The sequence below is a fragment of the Musca autumnalis genome, unplaced genomic scaffold (genome assembly GCF_047663935.1).
Source record: "Musca autumnalis isolate F117 unplaced genomic scaffold, ASM4766393v1 scaffold_2, whole genome shotgun sequence".
NCBI lineage: Eukaryota > Metazoa > Arthropoda > Insecta > Diptera > Muscidae > Musca > Musca autumnalis.
The window spans coordinates 261983641-262007383 of NW_027411755.1; the positions used below are offsets into that span (position 1 = coordinate 261983641).

The 23743-nt window shown below is 37.7% G+C and overlaps 2 protein-coding genes across 3 annotated transcripts in view; one reads left to right on the top strand and one right to left on the bottom strand.

The window, feature by feature from the left end:
* The window catches only part of Nin (blastoderm-specific gene 25D), a 115393-nt gene that overhangs the window by 62500 nt on the left and 29150 nt on the right, over window positions 1-23743 (bottom strand). The window lies entirely within an intron of this gene.
* Window positions 209-6840, top strand: Bub1 (Bub1 kinase). The gene is made up of 3 exons (XM_073964762.1): window positions 209-2783; window positions 2846-3688; window positions 5405-6840. Exons 1-3 carry the CDS (start codon window positions 651-653, stop codon window positions 6128-6130), a joined length of 3702 nt encoding a protein of 1233 aa, XP_073820863.1. The 5' UTR covers window positions 209-650; the 3' UTR covers window positions 6131-6840.

Below are 23743 nucleotides of genomic sequence, written 5' to 3' on the forward strand. Positions count from 1 at the left end.
GTTTTAGCAAATAAATGACGAAACAGCTCTAAATGACGAAAAAGTTGCTAATGTAAATTGGACATTAACGCAGAACAGAAAGTTTTATGTATATCGTTTTCAGCTTTATAATAAATTTTTCCAATGTCGTAACATTTCCTTTCCTCTCCAAAATAGCGCTACATTGACCGTACATTAAAAAATACAACTCTGGTGCGATACAAACAATAGATAACGCCGTTGAATTGTTACGCTAGGGGGCCGCCATAGTAACAATCGGCTTCGCTTTTATACATTCTTACTTCACACATCATTTTGTGAGATGAAAATATTCTTTTCTTGATTTTTTGTTTAATTAATTTGTTGTTTTATTTCGGCTGCATTGAATGCAGTTTATAAAAAAGTGATTCAATTGATAGCCTGTTCCGAAAGGCTTAAAAGGAACTGAAAATAACAAAGTGAAAAAAGGTGCAAACGAGTCGTTTGAGGAGTCTTGGAAAAATCTAACAATTCTGTCGCGGTTGAGACGCGGGGATATTTACAGCCCAAACTCTGTGTGGAAACTGACAACACTGCATTTGTTTATACATTAGTGCAACATTGTCAATTGGTGGGGGAAGGGGGTGTTTGCAAAAACAATTGGAACTTTTGGAATTTTTTGAGTGTGGGCTATGAACTCGTACATGAGACAGTCATCTGTGCCTGCCGATCAGATGCACAGCTTTCTGAAGGACAAACAAGCATGGGAAAATGCCATAGCCTTGTATCAGGGCCCCGATCCCTTAGATCATTGGTGGAACTATATTTGTTGGTATGAAAATCATGGCCATGGTGATCCGGATAACAAATTTCGTGAAACATTGGAAAGGTGTCTGACTCTGTATGAGCATAGTGATTACTACAAGCAGGACCTGCGAATGGTTCGATTATGGCTAAAATACATAGATATGCAAAATAATCCATTGCATTTCTATCAAGTGCTGCATCAGCGCGGAGTGGGTAAACAAGCAGCTTGCTTCTATATTGGCTGGGCCACGTACTATGAGTCCATTAACAGTTTTAAAGAGGCGGAAGCCGTGTACAATTTAGCCTTTCAGGAGAAGGCACAGCCATATGCAGACTTGCATAATGCCCATAGTAAGCTAATGTACACCAAATCGGTTCATGCTCAGCAACAGCAGCAGCTGCATCAACAACAACAGCAGCAGCAACACCACCCTGCCTATGTACACCAAACTGCACCAACAAATGCTGCAGTTGCAGTTGGTGTTCAGCAGCATATCCAACAACCGACACACCAGCATACAGTACAACAATACCGACAGCAGGTTTCCTATCATCATACAACAACAGCTCCCAACCAAATTGTTGCCGGTCAAGCGCAGGTAGCTCATCAGCCACACTCTTCGGGACATCATCCGACGCACCAAGTTTACCATCAACAGCCGGTACAAAATCATTACCCAGCTACCGTACAACAACAGCAGCAAGTTCACGTCCAGGCGCATCATCATCAACCACAACAACAGCAAGTTCATGTTCAACATCATTTGCAACAAACAGCACATGCAATGGCAACGGCAACAGTCCACCAAGCTCAACATCAAACCGTCAGTGCGACACAAGTGTCCCATCAAGTTTATAATGTCCATCAAACAGTAACCCACCAGGCAACACAGGGCCCGAGAACTGTGCCCGTTGAACAGCAGTTGCCAGCAGCCACTACTAATATGACTCGCCAACAATATGAACGAGCCTTAGAAGCTTCTACGAAACATCAGACGACCACGGCAACAACGGCAGGAGCACAATCTACCGTTAATAATTCTTCAATTCAGGTGTCCGGATTAAAAACAAATAGGAAATTTCCAGCCTACTGCCGTAACAATCATGAAACATGGCAACCTGCTCTATTCCTCGAAGAACCGGATGATCCTCAAAAAATATGTTATTATGCCAAAAGTACGGTATATCCACAAGGTCAGGCTGTAGAATATAGTCCGGAAGAGATCAGAGCAAGACGTTATAAGCAAAAAATGGATGAACTGAAACAAAAGCAACAACAAGTTGCTGCAGAAAGCCAACAGAAAAATCAAATACAACAACTACAGACACATTCTCAATCGCAACAAAACCAAGTCCAAGTACAAGAGATAGGAACCTTAAAAAGGGAACCCGTACATCATCATCAGCCGCAACCGCAACAGCAAGAACAACCGGCGACCCAAAATTATTATGTACAACAACAAGTACATCATAATAATATATACTACCAACAACAACAACAAACACAGCACCAACAGCAGGTTAATCAAATTTATCATAAGCCCCATCATCAGGTGGTTACAAATTATCAAGTCGGATATCAGCAGCAGCAACAACAGCCTCAACAGTATATTAAAACTTCGCAGAAAACTGAAGAAGAAGACGATGAGGGAGAAGATGCTGGTGCTGATACAGAGGATCAAGATGACGACAATCCCGATACGGAAGAAGAGGAACAACAGCAGCAACAACAACACCAGCATCAACAATATCAACAAAGACAACAATTCTATCATCAAGCACAACAGCAACAACACCACTATCAACACGATGCCGTTAATACACAAGATGATTTGGAGGACCAAATCGAAGCTTCTACAATACGTTTTAGTATGCACACTCCAAGCCAGGGATCTCAAAATAAAACGCTTAAAATCAAATTCAAAAAAGAAAGACCCAGTAGCGGCACCGAAGCTCCCAATGGCAATAACAATAGTTACAGCGCTTATACAATTGAGAGAATATATCACCAGCCAGAGGTAAGAGCTTCATCTCTTCATCCTTCCTTTTTCTAATTGAATACTTATTATCTCATTTTCAGATTGATTCGCCGACTATGCCTGAAAACGCTTTGAAACGCAACAATGGCAACAATCATAGTTTCCATCCTTATCTTCTGGGACAAACTTCAACGCCAAAGACTTCCGTCAAGCGACAAAAATCATCAAAAATAAAGAAAGTTTCCAACAAATTCCATGTATTGGCATGCCACAACAGCAATTCATCATCGGCGGAAAATGGTCATGTCAATGCTCTAAATGCTAACAACAACAATAACAGTTTATCCAAAATTCCCTCGGATAACAATAATAAATCTCATCTCAATGCCACATTCAATGATAATGCCAACTATTCATTTTCAAGTGCAGCTGCATTGGATAATTCAAATTGTTCACTGTCGAATGCTGTTGGTCGTCTCAATTTCCGCGATGCCTCAGCTCTGAATAATACCACACTGAATCAAAGTAATGCTGTAGATATTTCCACTTACCAAGAGAATTCCTATTTCTCTACTCAACACGATGCCGAGGCTAAAGAACGACGTTTGACAAAAGCCTTAGAGACTATTGAACGGCATATGGCCAAAGAAGCTATAGATCCCTTTAGCAGTGAGTTGTGTAAAGCTTTTCTCACAAAACTCGATTTTCCTGGTACGGAAAGTGAAGCCCATGATAACTATAAGATAATACATACACCATTACCGAAAATTGCCAATACTCGACAACTGACATTGAGCGAAAGTATACAATTCAATATAGATAAGGAGATTGGTCGTGGTTCCTATGGTTCGGTATATAAAGCTACAGATGCGGTTACAGGTGCTGTTGTAGCATTGAAATTTCAAAAGCCTGCAAATACATGGGAAATTTATATATGTGATCAGGTAAGGATCTTTTGATTTCCCCCCAAAAGAAATGAAAGTTCTTTTTTAGTTTACATTCTCAATAGAAGGCGAATATTTACGTTTTGTATTCAGATCCCAGTAAACCAATCGCTAGAATCGGTTAGAATTGCGGCTGCTAAGTCCAATTTCGGATCCGAAACCGTAATCAAGGTTGATTGGGGTACATCATTTCGGAACGAAATTTAAAAAAAGATCCTTGGGGAATTTTTGAAGCTAGAATTATTACCGAAATTTCGCTCTGAACTCGGAAAGAAATCTAAACGAAATGGATGAAAAATTCCTTACGAAAATAGAATAGAAATCGGAACGATTTTTTCGAAATGTGCTTCCGAAGTTTTTTGTTTCGGACATCCGACATTTGATTTGCTAAGAATGTATTCTTTTTTTAAAGATGACTATTTAAAAAAAACGGGAACAATTAAGATTTTTTGATTTTTTGTTACTCAGAAAGTAAGAGTATGATGGATTAATCTTCCCACATCAACAGATTTTCTCTTGTACAATTTTTATTAGTACATAAACAGTAACTCCATGGAACATTTGATTCGCATATGATCTTCAGACGGAGATGTATCACCCAGTGGATGCCTGGGAAGGAATCAAAAAAGTTAATTCGTACAAAGCGGTTTAGTCGTCAGTAGCAAAAGAGAATCGAGGTATTACTCCTTCCCACCATCATATGAAGAAATGTTTGTGCCAATTGTCATCATCGAATCTGTAAGCAAACATTGTAGAAATCCCTCATATCACATTATCGCCGCATAATTATCAGAACAGATCGTTCCATAGATTTCGTCAATCACTACCTTTTTTGAGGAATGATGTGCAAGTATAATTCCCGATGTCGGGGGAGAACTCTAAAGAAATCAAATATAAAAATGTGAAGGTAATCAGTAATTTTTTACAGCTGATTTTCATTGTGAAGCCCAAAAGGGCAATTTTTCATGATTTTTTTTTTCAGGAAAACTACCCAACTTTTTTGGTAGATTTTTTTCATTTGAAAGAGCAAATCATAATATAGTACATTATTATTTTTTTTTGTTGAAAAAAATATGGTTTTGTGCAAACGATCGTCCATGATAGCCTTTTTAATGCGTTTTGCGGTGCTAACTCTAGCTCGAAAACCAATTATCCGATCGTCATATATTTTTGTGGGCTTATTTAAAACATAAAGATCTAGTCCTTCATCGATAGACATTTTAAAAATATTAGTTTTTACTGAAATGGTGGACCAAAAAAATCAAAAATTGAAAATTGTAACACATATTCTATGGTACTTCTACTTCTCTGAAATGTACATGTGGGGGCCATCCCCTTAAAATCCCCAAAGGAAACATCAGTAGTAGGAAGAGCAAATTCATCAATCGCTTCTCAACTGAGTCACAATTTAGGATGGCAAAAAACACTGCAATCTTCAGCAACTAAAATGACGCAAGATGTAAGACAAATCTGAAATTGGTATAGAGTCAACCCATTCAGCAACGTGCAAGAGGAATGTAATTTCAGATTTAATAAATACATGTATTCGTATTTTATATATACTGGGTAATGGATAACCCCGTAATGATGTTGCTAAAAAAACAATTTTTATGTGTTTCGTACAAGAGCTTTTACGAACTTATTTTTCAACATTTGTAGCAAAGTTTTAGGCGCAAATTTAAAAAGTATTTTCTTTTTGTTTTTTTTTCCTTTCAGGTTCTAAAGCGTGTAAAGTCGCCCAACATTTTACCCGGTCTTATGGATATATCGACAGCTATAATTGCACCCAATGCCAGTATAATTGCTACTGAATTTTCACCCTATGGCTCGTTGTTAGATATCAACAATAAGATACGTCAGGCCACAACCAAAGTAATGCATGAATCGTTGGTCATGCATTTCTCCGCACAAATCTGTAATATAATTAGCCACCTGCATCAGAATAAAATCATTCATGCCGACATCAAACCGGATAATTTCCTATTGATGCGTGTGCCCAGCACCGATCTACATTTCCCTTCGTTGCGTCTAATTGATTTTGGCTGTGCCATTGATATGACGTTATTCCCTGACGGCGACAAGACAAAGTTCCGAAAAGTTATACAAACGGACGGTTTTACATGTATAGAGATGCAAGAGGGTCGCTCTTGGTCGTATGAAACTGATCTATTTTGCATTGCGGGAACAGTGCATGTAATGCTATTCGGTGAATATATGCAATTGCAGAAGCGCGGTGATACTTGGGACATCAAACAGAAACTGCCACGTTATCTAAAGAAACACGTCTGGACACAATTCTTTGGTGATATTTTAAATATAAAGACAAATAAATTGCCCGATTTGAGTGAGATGCGTAATATTTTCGAAGAAGAAGCTGCCAGAATGGATTCCGAATTGCAAAAACAAATGCGTACACTGTCCAATATTTTACACAGACGATAAGTTTAAAATAGTTTTATCCTCTTACTTTCCCCCCTTTATTTTATAATAACATCTTGAGCACACACACGTACCCAAAATATGTTTAAATGGTGTATCCCAAGAGGTTATGAGGTAGTGGTCGGTAACTTCTAAGATCTAACAGATTATGCAAGTTATGCCAATCTCTTTTTATGTATACACATACATAAATAATTATGAAACAATTTTAAATTATATTTGTTGGAATATTTAAAATATATACTTGAATATGTGTTAAACATTTGTGTGAGTTGTTAAATTATTTTTCATTATTAGTTCCTTGTTTTTATTTCTACTACCAACCAACCAACCAATCAATGAAGTGCTAATTCTTGGCTAATTTATCCCACAAATCAAAACCCCAAAATGATCATGATCAATAAGCTAAATAACAAAAATAGAATATGTTTTGAGATAAAGCAACAACAAATCTTAACAAATGGATATATCTTATTCTTAAATTGATTCATTGCTTCAAACACGCTCTATATGTATCGAAATATGCGTTTATTTTTTACAAATCAGTTACAAAAATTATAACAACTATACAACTATTTCTATCTACGCGCGTATAAATATACAAATGTAAGTTAATGTACAACAACAAACAGTTTATTACTAACAATAACAACAACAAATTATATACTTAAAATTGTTTTTCTCTGTGTAAATAAAAATTAAAAAAAAACAAATACAATTTTCCATTGAGAGAAAAAAGAAAAAAAAGAAAATAAAAAAAATCGAGAAGTCAAAAAGTAAATAACAGCAAAAGTAAACTATAATGTATGTAAAATAAAACTTATATAATTATAATTATTCATTACTGTAATAGTTTTAAACAAAAATTAAATAAACTAAACAAAAAATATTAATAGCTGTTTATTTTATTGAAATAGGTTTTTTAAAATTTTCTCTCCTGACTATAAAGCCCATACCTAATATTCAACGTAACGTACTTAAATAATTCACCATCCTACCACAAAAGCGCTTTTGGGGCGTCCGTATTATCCAAATACGTTATGACCGAAATCCCGTTTAGAACACAAAACAGCGATTAAAACTTATACAGCCCGATTATGAATGTAAACACCCCGTGAGTTTTGTTTTTTCTGCCGTTGCAACATAAAGGACAGAGTAAGAAAACTGATAGGGAGTTGGTCGTCGACTGAATAAGCCGGCGTCTATCGTTCTTCTGCAATTCGTTCTTTTGCTAATTTTTAAACGTTAGCGTATTGTATTTGACTAGTGGATGCTGTACCATCATTTTTGGATGAATATGAACAATATCGGCTAACGTTTTGGTATAGCCCCCTTAAAGCGGTACCTTCCGATCTTCGGTATTTCGGATATTTAAGCCACATTTTCCTACTAAATTAGCTGTAATTTGGTACTTAGGGTTCTTAGTGGTTACAAAACATATCCACCAAAAATTGTGGACCTGGGTCCACGTTTGGGTGTAGCCCCCATATAACGGTAACTTCCGATTTTCAGTATTTTGAGGATTTAAGCTAAATTTTCCGAAAACCGATTATTTCGCCTGCAATAATTAATAATTTAGTATCCTTTATGCCTAAAAGATGTGATTGTGTCATCCAGAATAGAGGATTAGCAACGAAATATTGATTTCAATAGTTTTTGCTGTACCTCAAATGGGGGGTGCTTTAGTTTTGTCCGCTTATGTTTGCGACCTAAAATGTTTTTTGAATTTTAACTTTTCTTTATTAAATTCTGATCTCCTTATTTTTGTATTTTTCAATTATAAAGATATAAATAAATAAAAAGAAAAATTTTCGATTGTTTGAGTGGAGTATTCCCCCATTGGCTCAACTTCATTTATTACCCTCTATTGCAGAGAGTAATGTTTTTCAAAACGAACTGACAGTGTTGCAAAATTTTACTGATCGCTACCAATATCATGATTTCATCCCGGCGAAGGGAGTTATCAATTAAAAATTAAAAAAAAAAAAAACAAAATTCCAATAAACAACCTCACAGGCAACTGTGTTGGTGTTCTTTTTCAACTCACAGAATTCGAAGAATTCTTAGTTGATACGTGCTGACATGTTGCAAAATATTTTGATTTTGGTGTTTCTTTGGAAAAGCCGAAAAGTGAGTGTGATTCTCATTCATATGAGAATACTAGACACTTAAAGAGTTCAGTTTTTCGCTAAAAAGGCATCATTTCAAAAACTGAGAAGCCAATTCATAATTCCCTTCGCCGGGATGAAATCATGATATTGGTAGCGATCAGTAAAATTTTGCAACACTGTCAGTTCGTTTTGAAAAACATTACTCTCTGTAATAGAGGGTAATAAATGAAGTTGAGCCAATGGGGGAATACTCCACTCAAACAATCGAAAATGAGATTGAGCTTCAACAATAAACAAAAAAAAAAAAAAAAAAAAATAAAATAAAAAGAAAAAGAAAAATAAAAATAAAAATAAAAAATAAATTTAGAATTTAGTTTTCATAAAAAAATTATAATTTCAAAAAAATTTACTGAGGGGGTGCTTTAGTTTTGGCCGATACTGTACGTAGAAGCATAGGTTTGATGCTGGGTTGGCAGCCGCTGGCCGAAACACTATGATTTCGGGTCAATTCGTCTGTAACCAAAAAATGCGTTAGAGAATCCCACTACTGATTAAGCGGGGTACACACGATCAGTTTTGACTGTCGATTTTTCGGAAATATCGATAAGTGTCAAAATGAACGGCCACACTGGCAAGCAACCAATTATTTGAGCAAAACTGACAGTCAAAACTGATCGTGTGTACCACACTTTACAAATACAAGGTGGTGCAAAAGTAATCCTCCTATCAGAAAATGCTATAAATTTTGCATTTGGCACCTAATGTCAGTTCTGTTTTGACATTTGTGTAGTAAACACATGCGAAATACCCGTTAATAAACAATGTTACGCTACACTGCTCCAGAACGCGGAATATTGGTGACTATTTATTTGACCAATAATCGGTCGGTGACTTTGGCACAACGTGAATTTCGTCGTAAATTTCCTGGCCATCCAACGCCTACTGGTGACACACTGCGACGTTTAGTCGCTCGCCTCGAAGAGACTGGCACAACACGATATGCTGCCAGGCGTGGCAGACCCCGGAGTATCCGTGGTGTGCTGTTTTCACTGGAGGAGTCATCGGCCCCTTTTTTTCGAAGACCTCGCGGGCCAAACGGTTACTGTGAATGGTGAGCGCTACAGAGCAATGATCAACGAGTTCTTTTTGCCGCAACTTGATGAATTGGGATTGGAAAACATGTGGTTCCAACAGGATGGTGCAACGGCACACACTGCACGTGCCACAACCGATATGCTGAAGAATGCATTTCCCGGGCGCCTAATCTCCCGTTTTGGCGATTTGCACTGGCCAACAAGATCGCCTGAGTTGACCGCTCCAGACTTATTTTTGTGAGGCTTTTTGAAGTCGCAGGTTTATGTCAACAAGCCTCAAACTCTTTCAGCTCTTAAAGACAATATCCGTCAAGAATGTGAGGACCTATCGCCGGAAGTTTTGGCCAAAGTGTTGGAAAATGCCATAAAAAGGGGCTCAAATGACAATAAACTGTGGCGGCGGCCATTGATCTGACATCATATTCTCTACTTGATGTACAAAATTAAAAGACCAAATAAAAATAATCCACAAGAAGAATCAAAGTTTTACTTTTGCGCCACCTTCTAAAGCATACTAGCTGAACCCGGTGCGCTTCACTACCCTGAATAATGTAAAATATATTTTGATACATTTATTTGTGGGCCAATTTTCGTTACAAATTCGGACTTTCATTAAAACCATTAAATACATGAAATCGGACGAAAACATATGTAGGAGCTATATCCGAATCAGAATCGATTTCAATACAATTTAGCAAATTTATTTCTAGGCCCAATTCCGTCACACATTCCAAATTTCATTGAAATTGGACATACATAGCGTGTTTAATGCATAAAATACATGAAATCGGCTAAAATACATATGGGAGCTATATCCAAATCTGAACCGATTTCAATATAATTTGGCAAATTTATTTCTAGACCAAAATCCTTCACACATCCAAAATTTGGAGACATTATCTGTTTCCATTCTGTAGATATTTGCATAAAAAATATAAATGTTAAGGAGGAACCTCCGATTCTGATGCTATATCTCCGGATCAGCGCGGCATTTCAGAAATTTTTATAGCCTATGTTACTTTGAGGCCATGTTTCATTTTTTTACTATATATATATATATATATAGATCTAACCCAATATAATAGTGAGAAATGTTAACCACGAACTGTATTAAAGTAATTTTGAACAATTACTTCTGTATTGAAGTAATTTGGAACAATTACTTTCGCTTCGTTTATGAAAATACTAAGCTCTTCCTCCCCATTAAGACTTATTCCTTGTAGGAGTAGAATATCTAATGAGAATCACTTTATATTGACAATTTTCTGTACAAAGTTACATTTGGTTCAGAAGGGAAATGTAGCAAACTCCTTCCAAAGAACCCCTGTCGTCATCGTTGTTCTTTCCAAAACATAGAACAATATTTAAAAATTTCCGAATTGAGTTCTTGTATCCTCTGACAACACGCAATAATAACGTTCTATAACCGTTCTATGGGGGCTATATAAAGACATGGATCTATACCGATAACGACGACGACTTAATGCCAAATTTTAGCAATTCCAGTGCGATATTGAGGCCACAGCTTTCAAAATACCGAAAACCGGTTGGCACAGTTCTATGGGGGCTATATGTAAACGTGAACACAGCGAACAAATATCTTCCGGAATGTTTTATACCCCTTGGAAGAGTAAATACAAACTTTCAGTCATTTCAGTTTGATAATGACGCTAAAATCTGCAAACTACCGAAAATTGGGAGGGACCGTTCGATTTGGGGGCTATATGAAGACGTTGATCTAATCGAAAAATTACAGGTGGAAGTTTTATATCCCAAATGAAAACGTAATGTCAAATTTTAACAACTTCAGTTGGATATTGAGGCCATAACCTTCAAACGAAGATGTATCTTGATTTCAACAGATAGACTGACAGCCGGACATGGTTATATGGACTTAGATTTTTTTGCAGGACAATATTCCCAACATGGTCCTGGCATGGTATTTTTTGTTTGTTTCGGCCTTTGTATAAATATGTTGGATCTAAAACCAGTATTCATTCCACTGTGTATATAAGATTTGCCATAAATTAAACAAGTGAAAAAGGCGTTAACTTCGGCCGGGCGTGCTGTATCTTGATTTCAACAGAAAAGACTGTCGGACGGACATCGTTACATCGACTTAGAATTTTATCCTGATCGGTAACATATGTACATATACGTATGTATAGTTTATGGGGTCTCCGACGAATATTTCGATGTGTTTTTAATTGCAATGGACTCCGAGGTAAGATCGAGGAAATATTGGACTTCATGTTTCGGAAGAAGAAGCAACAGCAACAACTTACAGCGTTGTGGAGGTTACAACATACTGAGTAAGGATCGCTCCATAAGTGGAGGTGGAGGATTAGCTTTCCTATTGCAACAGTCTGTTCAATACAGACGTAGCTCGCTTGAGCCTGACCCTAATAACCCGTACGTGGAATGTATGGGGGTAGCAGTCAGGTGCGGAACTGATGAGGTAGAGTATACATCCCGCCGGTATATACCTGTATTTTAGGTAACAAGCCTAGCATAAGACCGCTTTTGGTGGATCATAACCGTCTGGTCTTGGGGGACTTTAATGCGCATCATGAGTTGTGGCATTCGGTACTCGGGATCAACCATAAGGGTACAGCGCTGGCTGAGTAGATTGATAGTTCTACGTTTTGCGCGTTCAATGAGGACGCCCCTACTAGAACAAGAGGAGAGCTTGCCAGACACAACCATCGTGCCACCAGGGGCTGGATTCTTGTTCTATGAAAATTTGAAATGAAAAATATTTTCTTTATGATTTTTTTCATTTGACAGTTTTTTCCTTTATAAAATTTTTCATTTCATATTTTCATAGAAACAGAATGAGCCCCTGGTCTGACAAATGACGTTACCTGGCAACCCGTGATTTCTCTTGGATTAGACCATGGCACAATTACCCAGGTAGTGGCATCGTAAAATTTTGAATATGTTATGTCAAAACTTTCTTTATGTTGTTGGAGAAATTACAACAAAAATAATTTTTTTATAAAGAGATTTGACTTTTCATATTCGATCAGCTGGTGTGATACCACTACCTGGCAGTTCTGCCATGGATTAGACCATCTCCCCATAATTGTCTCCATTTGCCGACCGCCCGATTTCATCACCTCTGAACGCCGCACACACTTCACTCATGAAAAAGCAGCTTGGCCGAGTTCAGAGAGTTCACTAATCACCGCTTCAGAGACGTTCTGAGACATCATCGCTGCTGCAGCCGCTCGCCATATACCTGCTGATCGAATACCCGAATACCGAAGTGAGACCAGCAGCAGAGGCGACGGGATTAGCAAATGAGCGCGATAAGCTTCGTTGAGTCAACCCCTGTGACCCCAGAGTCAGGGAGCTGGCACTGGAAGTTATCCGGTTGGACGGCGAGCATTAGCGAACAAGTGGTTAAATCATCTGAAGAGTTTAAGAGCGTGTATAAGTGAATTGTGGGCAACAGTTAAGTCACTCTCGAACCCTGGAAAGAAGGAAGAGAGTACCTCAATCACGTTTTGCGACGTTACGTTATTTTAATCGACAATTTGTCGAGCACCCAAGGAGTGACAGGACGAAGAGAACAGTATTAAGTCGCATCAGATATCTTCCTGCAGAGGATGAACAACTACAGTTCACAATGGAAGATGTTGCGAATGCCATCAGAAACGCTAAATCATCCAAAGCGTTGGGCCCTGATGGAATCTTCATGGTAATGCTGAAACATTGTTCCCGAAGTCTGGAAAATGGGCAGGGTGGTCCCGATACTGAAGCCCGGCAGGGATGTCAGTTTTTGTCGCTCGTAGCAAAGACCCTTGAGGTCTTAGTCCTCCCCAGCGTCAGAAATAGCTATCCAGTTGCCGATCATCAGCATGGATTCTGTAAGCAGCACAGCACGCCATCTCCATATATTTTTGACAAGGACTTAGCCAGGTCACTCCACGCTGTTTGAGGACATTGAGCAGACAACCCTCCTGCCAAGTCAGAAATGTTGGATCATCAATTTGTGTGGACGACAGTCGTAAGTGGAATTTAGGAACAGGAAGTCCAAATCCCGTAGTGTGAAACAGGGAGTTCCCCAAGGTGGGGCTATATCTCCGGAACTGTTTAACCTCTACCTCTCCTGTATTCCGCCCCCTCCAGACGGCATCGAGATCGTAACGTATGCGGATGATTGCACGATCCTGGCGTCAAGTACCTTCCCTGATGACATCTGTGCGAGACTGAACTCCTATTTAACCGATCTTACCACCTTTTCCACAGAAGGAATATGTAGATATCCGCCACTAAATCTCCCACGGTGAGGTGAGAAGAGAGTTGAAAGTCGTGATCGATGGTAACAGGATTACGACCACAAAATGCCCCAAAATTCTAAGGGTCACATTCGACATCACGTTCACGTCGGGACAATAAATTGAGTTTAATAGAATATTCGATTTCATTTAAAATGTGTAGATTTTGATTAAATAAACCTTATATATAAAAGACAATGTGTGTATGTTAGTATGTTTGTATGTTCCTTATAGACTCAAAAACTGCTTAACCAGATTTTCTTGAAAATTTTAGAGAATGTACAGGGAACACCGGTGGTGAAAGTAGGCTATATATTTTTTGCATTTCGGTGGGGGCGGGGTACCTCCCCTATGCCCTAATTTTTAAAACCGCTATTTTAACAAAATTGACGAACGTATCGGAGAGAAAATTAATTTGCGAGACAATGGTTGTTGTGTCTCCAATCTTAGGTACTGATTTGGGGCCTGAAGACCCGACCACGTCCACTTTTTTAAATAGCTTATATATTAAAAACTGCATTTCAGATAATCTACTAGGAGGACCTGTGGTGAAAATAGGGTATATATTTTGCTGAATTTCGGAGGAGGCGGGATACATCCCCCATGCCCTATTTTTTTAAGAACTCTATTTTAACAAAACTGACGAACGTATCTGTGAGAAAATTAATTTGCGAGACAATGGTTGCTGTGTCTCCGACCCTAGATACTGGTTTGGTGCCAAAGACCCGACCACGCCCATATTTTAAATAGCTTAGATATCAAAAATTGCTTAACCGATTTTCCTGGAAATTTCAGATAATCTACTGGGAGGACCCGTGGTGAAAAAAGGGTATATATTTTGTTGAATTTCGGAGCGGGTACCTCCCCCATGCCCTACTTTTTTAAGAATCTATTTTAACAAAACTGACGAACAATTCGGTGAGAAAATTAATTTGCGAGACAATGGTTGTTGTGTCTCCGACCCTAGGTACTGGTTTGGTCCCAAAGACCCGACCACGCCCACTTTTTTAAATAGCTTACGATATATATGAAAAACTGCTTAACCGATTTTCCTGAAAGTTTCAGATAATCTACTGATAGGATCCGTGTTGAAAATTGGGTATATATTTGGTTGAATTTCGGAGGGGACGGGGTACCTACCCCATGCCATACTTTTTTAAGAACTCTATTTTAACAAAACTGACGAACGTATCGATGAGAAAATTAATTTGCGAGACAATGGTTGTTGTGTCTCCGACCCTAGGTACTGGTTTGGGACCCAAAGACCCGACCACGCCCACTTTTTTAAATAGCTTATATATCAAAAACTGCTTAACGGATTTTCTTGAAAATTTCAGAGAATCTACCAGGAGGACCCGTGGTGGAAATAGGTTATATCTTTCGTTGAATCTCGGTGGTGACGGGGTACCTCCCCCATGCCATACTTTTTAAGAACTCTATTTTAACAAAACTGACGAACGTATCGATGAGATAATTAATTTGCGAGACAATGGTTGTTGTGTCTCCGACCCTAGGTACTGGTTTGGGACCCAAAGACCCAACCACGCCCACTTTTGCATTTGCAAAATTTATGCATTTTACATATTCTCTTATGAAACAAATATTTCAATAATATCTACAAAAATGTTTGTGTCTACAATTTTTCTGTTTAAAATTCTCTTCAGACAAGTCAATAAAATAGAGAAAGGTATAACCACACCCTTCAAAATACTGAAAATCGGGAGGAATCGTTCCATGGGGGCTATATGAAGGCCTGAACCTAAACCGAAAAATTTTAGGTGGAAAGTTCTTTACCACCAAGGAATGCTTAATACCAACTTTCATCCATTTCGGCGGGATATTGACGCGACAACCTTCAAAATACCGGAAATCGGGAGGTACCCTACTATGGGGTCTATATGAAGACGTGGATCTATACCGAGAAATTTCAGGTGGAAAGTTGTATACCCCCAAGGAAGACTTAATACCAAATTTCACCAATTTCGGAGGGATATTGAGGCCACAACCTAAAAATACTACTCAACTGATCTGGAGGTACCATTCTATGGAGGCTATATGAAGATGTGGACATCTACCGACAAATTTCAGTTGGAAAGTTTTATAACCCCAACGAAGACTTAATACCAAATTTCAGCCAGTTTGGAGGGATATTGAGGCCACAACCTTCAAAATACCATAAATCCGGAGGTACCGTTCTATGGGGGCTATATGAAGACGTGGACCTATACCGAGAAATTTCACGTGGAAAGTTTTATACTCCCAAGGAAGACAAAATGCCAAATTTCAGTCATTTCGGTGGGATATTGAGGCCACAACCTTCAAAATACGGGAATTAGGGAGGTACCGTTCTAAGGGGCCATATGAAGACATGGACCTATACCGACAAATTTCAGGTGGAAAATTTTATATCCGACTAAATACCAAATTTCATTCATTTCGGTGGGATATTCAGGCTACAACTTTCAAAATACCGAAAATCGGTAGGTACCTTTCTATGGGGGCTATATGAAGACGTGGACCTATACTGACAAATTTCAGGTGGAAAGTTTTGTAATCCATCGAAAACTTAATACAAAATGTCAGCCAATTTAGTGTGATGTTGAGGCCACATCCTTCAAAATATCGGAAATCGGGAGGTACCGTTCTATGGGGACCATATGAAGACGTGGACCTATGCGGACAAATTTCACTTGTAAAGTTGCATACCCCTAACGAAGACATAATACCAAATTTCAGGCATTTCGGTGGGATATATAGACCACAAATCCTTGAATATATTTTTGCATATGCTCATTTTATGCAAATATGTATAAATATGTCAAAATATGCACGATATGCAAAATATGCGAAAATTGCTGGGCCTAATTCGCTTTATTTTGTAATAAAACGAGTTTCTGTCTAATCAGATTTTCTCTACGACCATCCTATCCATATATGCATTTGCATAGGATTCCGCTGTCTAGTCATCAGCATGCTGACATAATATGGACCATTTTTAGAAAAGTGGATTGTATTTCCCGCACGTATGGGGAATCTCCTTACGTTTTGACATCACTCTATAGTGCTTATACCAATACTATATATGCAAAATTTATTTCGTCAAAATCTTCACATTTTTAAATGAAATCGACTATTTTATTAAACTGAATTTATTGTCCCTGATTAGCTGTCCGCCACTGTATGAGTTTATGAATATGTTGTGGAAAATTATTCAGCAATGGTGAGCTCTCTATTCTTCGCAGCGTTGATAAGACTTCTTTCATCTCGATGATTTGTCCATTCCAAAATGTTTTTCATCCAGGATATTTCTCTTCTTCCGCTTGGCCTTTTTCCCTCAATTTGACATTTAATTAGGCTCTGGATAAAAGAATACTTTTCGTTTCTCATTATGTGACCTCAAGAAGTTGTCGTTCAGTGTTCATTCTTCTCAGGACTTCATTTGGTACTCGGTCGGTCCAAGGAATTTTCAAAGTTCTGCGATAAATCCACATTTCAAATGCGTTCAATTTTTGTTCGTCGATTGACTTTACATAGTAGAGTGGACCATATATAACATTTTATAAAGCGCATTTTTGTTGTAATGTTAACGTCATGACTTATTAATATTTCGAGATGGTTAAAAAAAGATTGCCTGGCTACTTCTATTCGGCATTTTATCTCTCTCGACGTATCCCATTGGTCATTTATAAGGACCCCAAGAGATTTAAAGTTCCTTACCCATTCTATTTCGTCATTTTTTATTTTCAACGATGTGTTGTTTTGGTAAGTTTTTCTACTTATTACCATATATTTCGTCTTTTTAATGTAACCATCGTGGTAGGACAAAGAAGGTAGAGTAAATAATACAACAAATACAACTCAACAACAACCACATAGAAATTTTTTTGTTTGTAATGTTAATGTCACCGGTACATGTAAACAAAACAAGGAAATGCCTATAAATTATTGGAATTTATAAAACTAATATTTTTTACATTTGATTGAATATTTTGAAAAACATGCATGAAAATTCGTTAAATTTTCAATTTGAAAGTATCCATATCATTCCACTAAATGGATAATTTCTCATGAAAAGTATAATTCTTGCAAAAACGTTTGGGGTCATTGAACAAGGAGAAGCTGTTTCAAACTTTTGTTTTTGAAATCAAAAAGCTCATGTTTATTAGGGCTTAATTTTTTCAAATTTATCAAAATATCACGCATATTAACAAATGTTGTACCGCCTCTATAAGCGGTGTTATAGTGTGCGGCACGTTGTGCGGTCATGGAAGAGGTTACATATATTTGAAATGAAGAAGTCTTTATGGGCTTTTCTGAATGATATATTTTTTTCTCAAAAAATATATGTCCCTAATACACATCGAAAATAGAAATAATAATATAAAATGACGTATGGAATTTGACACTAACATTATAGCCCAGTTCAATCAGCTGGGTATTGCTGTTACCTAATATTGTTCTACCATAGTATACCATATAGGCTAGTGGCAATTAATCTTGTGTCGTCGGCGTATCATATATTGTTTATTAATTCAGAGTAATTCACCCTTGCGCCAATTTGTTCGTTTTCGTTTTTTTTTTTTTTTTTTTTTTTTTTTAAGTACAAAAAATGTCAAAAGTAGTATAAACAATCTGCATTTAATAAGGCTTTTGTCTAAGCCGTACTTAATTCTGTTGTCAGTTTACTACCTTATATTATTACAGCACAATTCTTCCACAAAGAATTATTCTTTAAAATATGATTGCTTGAGTCTTGGTATCACATCTAAAGTTAAAATTCTTTGCTAACTAAAGAATAACTACGTCCACGGTAGAACTTTCCCAAGATCAGATAACAAGACACCCGCGCAAATGTTGTCCTTACAAATATCATTTCTTAGAAAAAAAACAATACCGTTGATTGTTTTCTTGAAATAAAGGTCAACTGCAACACTTATTGCCGTTTACAACAAAACAAAAAGACGAAACACGAAAACTGTAAAAAAAGACTTTGGCCAGGAAAATCGTTATTATTAGCAGCAGCGTTTATCTTGTTTTTGCTTTTCTTTCTATGAACTTTTCCGGCGTGCATCGGTTTGTGCAGGAACTTTGTTGAAATGGCCTACATAGAAAACGATGGTTTAGTGTAAAAAAAACTCTCTACTCCAATGTAATTTACAACAACAACACCAATAATATTATGGAATATAATTTATGTTAACGCAGATTTGAAAAGTTGTTGCAAGTTTCGTTGTTGTTGTTTTATACAACATCAATGAATGGCAAACAATGACTAAACAACTAACTAACAACTACAACAACAATAAAAAGAGAGATGTGGCAAAAAAGAAAATGCAATGCAACAGCGCGATTGCAACACCAGCCCACAATCAGCCAGCCAACTGTTGCCGATGTTACCATCAAACCACTGCAACCAATACTCGCCGTCGCCGTCATATTGTAAAAGGTTTCCAAATGAAAATAAACGACGTCAACGCAAAAGAAAAGAGAGATTAGAAAGAGAGTTAGTCTGTCCGACTGACTGACTGCCGATTGCAGAAAAAAGAAAATCCAACCAACCAAAGCAATGAAAACAAAAACAAAATAAATGCAATCTCGCTGCTATTGAGCTTGACCTACATTTTTCGCCAAATGGTTTACAAACACTTTGGCATTTTGCAGCGAACACATATACATGACAGGCATTCATTCCATACTTAAACAATAATGGCAAATAGTATCCCAGCATATCAAATAGAAGTAAAATTTCAAAATTAGTTGAGAAAAAATAGTGGATTCACAAAATATTTAAGAAAAAAGCTTGAGAAACGTTTATATATGTTTTTCTAGTTATCCTGATGATCACTTAAGTAGGCACTTATTAAATTTAAATATGTATGTATACCCTGTAGGAAGCATGGGGTCATGTGTCGACATGTCACCACTTTGTCTACTATTATAGTGACAAAGTCAACACTTTGTCAACTATTGATACTTTTCCCTTAATAAGAAGAAGAATTGTTTATATTTACAGCTGATAGCCCAACGAAGCATCTTATTTTTTTCTTCTGACCTACAGGGTCAGTATAGATTCACTTTGCCGACAGAGATATAACCTCAGCCTGTGTGAGTTCAAGTCATTTCAGTTGGTCACCGTATAACTTAGAGGTTTTGGACCACTATGTTAGGAAGCATGTGCTTGCGCATGAAAAAAATAATATCGCAGTAGCAGGACCACAAGGAGTAGCATCGGTATACTTTTCTAAAGGATCTTCTAACATATCCTAAGCTGCACTTAAACAAAAATGTTGAACTTTTGTGGGGGGGGGGGGGGGGGTACCCTAAGGAGAAGACCGATATGGACCATTTTAAAAGTAAATCTGCATTTTGACAAAATATTACCAAAATTCAAAATTTGGATCAAATTGGTTGCTCCGTTCAACACATATAGCACGTGCCACTTTAACGAAAAGTTTGGAACTTTTGTCGGGGAGGTACACACAGGCTCATCTTCGAACTTATATTAAGAATGTCAAAATATTACAAAAGCCAACTTTTGGACAAAATCAGCTGATCCGTTCGAGAGTTATTGGGCGCGCTCTAGCCACTACTTAGGTGCTTTTTACACCTTTCGGGCCATTTTCTCAGGGAGTATGTACTTGTTTTTGAAAAAACTTGTACCGTCATAATGGTGGTAGCGAATACAAGTTGTTACAACAACAATCAAATTCATTCAAGAGCAGCTCTTAAACTGCACTTTTCCGAACCTGAACCTGATATATGTCTCGTAGGAATATTCTGATGTGCAAAGTATAGACCAAATCGGCCACTGCCTTATCGTTTTAAACTTGAGGTGAGTGAGGTACCCGAGTGGGTGAGGTACCCGAGTGGGTGAGGTACCCGAAGGTGTGGACCGATATGACCCATCATCGAACTTAAACTGAGTTTGGACACAATATTACGAATGGACCTAATTGGCTGATCCGTTCGGGAGTTATCGAGTGCACCAGCCACTACATATGGTGCCGTAGGGCAGCTCATAAACTTCACTTTTCCGAAATGTTGGGTGGGAGGTACCTGAAGGAGTGGACTTATGTAGTCCATATTCGAACCTCATCTATGTTTGGTAGAAATTTTACGATGTGAAATTTTACCGATGCGTATCGGTTATTGCCTTCGAGAGTTATCGTGGGCACCATTTTTAGCGAACAGTTTTGAAGTTTTGTGGTGGAGGTAACAGAAGAAGTGGACTATAGACCGCAGCGATTTGTATGGAAGGAAAACAACTTATTGGGCCTTTTGCGTTTCTGATTCCTGGGATTGTACTGAGCAAAAAAGTCCACTAGATGACTATGACTACGGTGAAAATCGATCCTCCCATTTTTGACTTGAAGTTTTTTATCCACAAGGCCGAAACTGCCTGAAGGAGTGTCCCAATGCTTTTGCGATGTACTTGAGAGTTCTTCATTATTGTCTTTTCCTTAGTGTTGAATAGAAAATCTCAATGGTTTGGCTGTTATATGCCAAAATCTGGAGGCTCAATTTTCACCGTAGACGTATGGTCTAGTGGACTTTTTTCTCAGTAGAATCCCAGGAATCAGAAATGCGAAGGGTCTTTAAATCATCCCAGACCTATATTCTATCTTCTTAACTTGAGCTAAGTTTGGAAAAATTTTATTACGAAAGTCAAATTTTGGACCGAATCGGTTGATCCGTTCTAGAGTTATCGTGCGCTTCAGCCAGACAGACGGACGGACATGGCTAAATCAACTTCAAATTGTCTAAAACGGGTTTCGTCCAAACATACCATTATTTCGATGAGGCACATTTTGCCCGTATGAAAGTGTATATGCCCTCGTAAGCATAAATGCTGAGGGTATAAAACCCAGTTAACGTAAGGCCCGAAATGAATTCTGGCCGAGCTCATAAGATCCCATTCAATTTCGGACCTTATTGTTACCCAACTTTATTACAATATTGTTACGGAATTAGGTTTAACTAATCTCCGTGTAGACGTTGTTTTATTCCCCGATACGATTTGTACCAAATAAAACAGGGTTCGTTTTAGATTACGTTTCTACAATGCTTTATTTACTTTATTACACTTATTCGGAACTGGGTGTTATAGCTAAGTACACAGCTTTACTTTACTTCTTTACTAGTCGATGTTTACACTTCGGTATAAAATTCACAACTGCTCACTGTTTGGCCGGCATCTCATATTTATACCCAAAATCTCCTTGGTCTAGAATTATCCACAAAATCTGGCAACATCTCGAATCTGTGCAACGAACACACAGACGCACATTCGCAATAAGCGAACAACCACATTCACATACATACATGGGTGAAATACGAGTGACGTAATTACAACAACAACAAATTTAAGAGATAAAGAAGTAACAAACTAAACAATAATTACATGACTGTTGCAAAACAAAACAAACGCATATTAATATAAGGTAAAGTAACATCCAGAATAATGAAGAGAGTTCTACATGGTAGTTGTTGTTGCTTAAATAAAGTAACTGCGTAATAAAACTTTACGTTACAATTCAAATTTTTAAATTAACGGAAATTAAACTAAACTAACTTAAACCTATCAGTTACATTCGTAACAATATTATTCTCAAATCATTTGGTATGCTGGGATTCGTTGACATGAAAGCATTAGAGGAAGGAGACGAGAGATAAACAACTATTTTTTATATGTATGTACAACTTACAACTACGCTATTTTGGGAGAAATTAGTGAAGAAATAATGGAGCCGTTTTTTTATGAAAAAGAGGATATCCTGTGCTTTTGTCTACTTATTGAAGCGTACATAAATGAGTAATAATCTTACAAAAAATTCTGAAATTACAATTGGAATTAAATGTGAGGTCCTATAGCTTTAAATACCAGATCTACAGGCTTTTATATGGATCCATTACGTTCAACTGGCTTATCCCACTGTCTTGTGATTACCTCCAAAATTATTCTACTATTTTCGACTTTTCTTCAAATGTTAGTAGACAAAATGTCAGCTTACCTCCTAAAAAGATTTTAGTTTGGAAACGTTCTAAAAATCGGACCTTCGTGGAAGCACAGCTGAGTCGCTCAGTACATATTTTGGTAGCTGACCACGTTTCCTGAATGGGGGTAAGGCACCAATAAGTCAGCTATGCCAACGCCATTAATAAAACTAACAGCACAAAATTTTAAACATTGGTCAACCGAAACTGCTTCGATACTAAATCCACTAGACAAATATTACTCTATATAAGACACGGAACTACCAGTGCTAATCAATTCCACGGCAGCTGGTTCTTTCGTACCGGATTGACCCGAAACCATAGTGTTTCGGCCAGCGGTTACGAACCCAACATCAAACCCATGCTTCTACGTAGGTTTCATGCTGCTACAGCGACACCAATGCTAATGTATGGACCTGAAGACTGGGTACTTGGGCTGACAGACAAGACAGGGCATGATATATTTGGGAGAACAAGTAAAAAAGTGTCAGTCGGCTTTGCCGACAGATATATACCCTCAGCCAATGTAAAGTGAAATTTTCACCTACGGACAGATCGAATGTATTTAAGGTCTCTTTAGAATTTTGTGGCCCTTTTTGGACATTTGAACTTGCCGAAAAAAATGTGGATTAGAAATTAACTGCACTAAGACACAAATGTTGAACCTTTGTGGGGGAGGTACCCTTAGGGAGGACCGATATGGGCCATTTTAGAAGTTAAACTAAATTTTGACAAAATATTAGGAGATCCAAAGTTTGGACCAAATTGGTTGCTCCATTCAAGTGATATCGTCCTAGAATTTTAGTGACATTTTTTAAATATTGGGGCGAAGTACCGGAAGTTGTGGACCGGTATTGCCCCATGAAACTAAGTTTGGATATAATATGACCAAGACCAAATGATGGACCAAATCGGTTGAACAGTTCGAGAGTTATGGTGCAAAAATGGACTTGCCCCTGATGAAACTTGTACAGTCGTATGGGGTGCAATGAATACAAGTTGTTGCAACAAAAATCAAAGCGATAGCAAAGCGAGGGCAGGTCCTAATCTGAACTTATCCGAAATTTTGTGTGGGAGGTATCCGAAGGAGTGGACCATTTGGGAGCCTCATCAAATCGGTTACTTCCTTCAAGA

Bases quoted from the DNA above. Each gene is read 5' to 3' on its own strand.
- Bub1 (XM_073964762.1), top strand. From the start codon at position 651: ATGAACTCGTACATGAGACAGTCATCTGTGCCTGCCGATCAGATGCAC. The intron at 2,784-2,845 runs GTAAGAGCTTCA...TCTCATTTTCAG, and splicing joins GAATATATCACCAGCCAGAG to ATTGATTCGCCGACTATGCC. The intron at 3,689-5,404 runs GTAAGGATCTTT...TTTTCCTTTCAG, and splicing joins AAATTTATATATGTGATCAG to GTTCTAAAGCGTGTAAAGTC.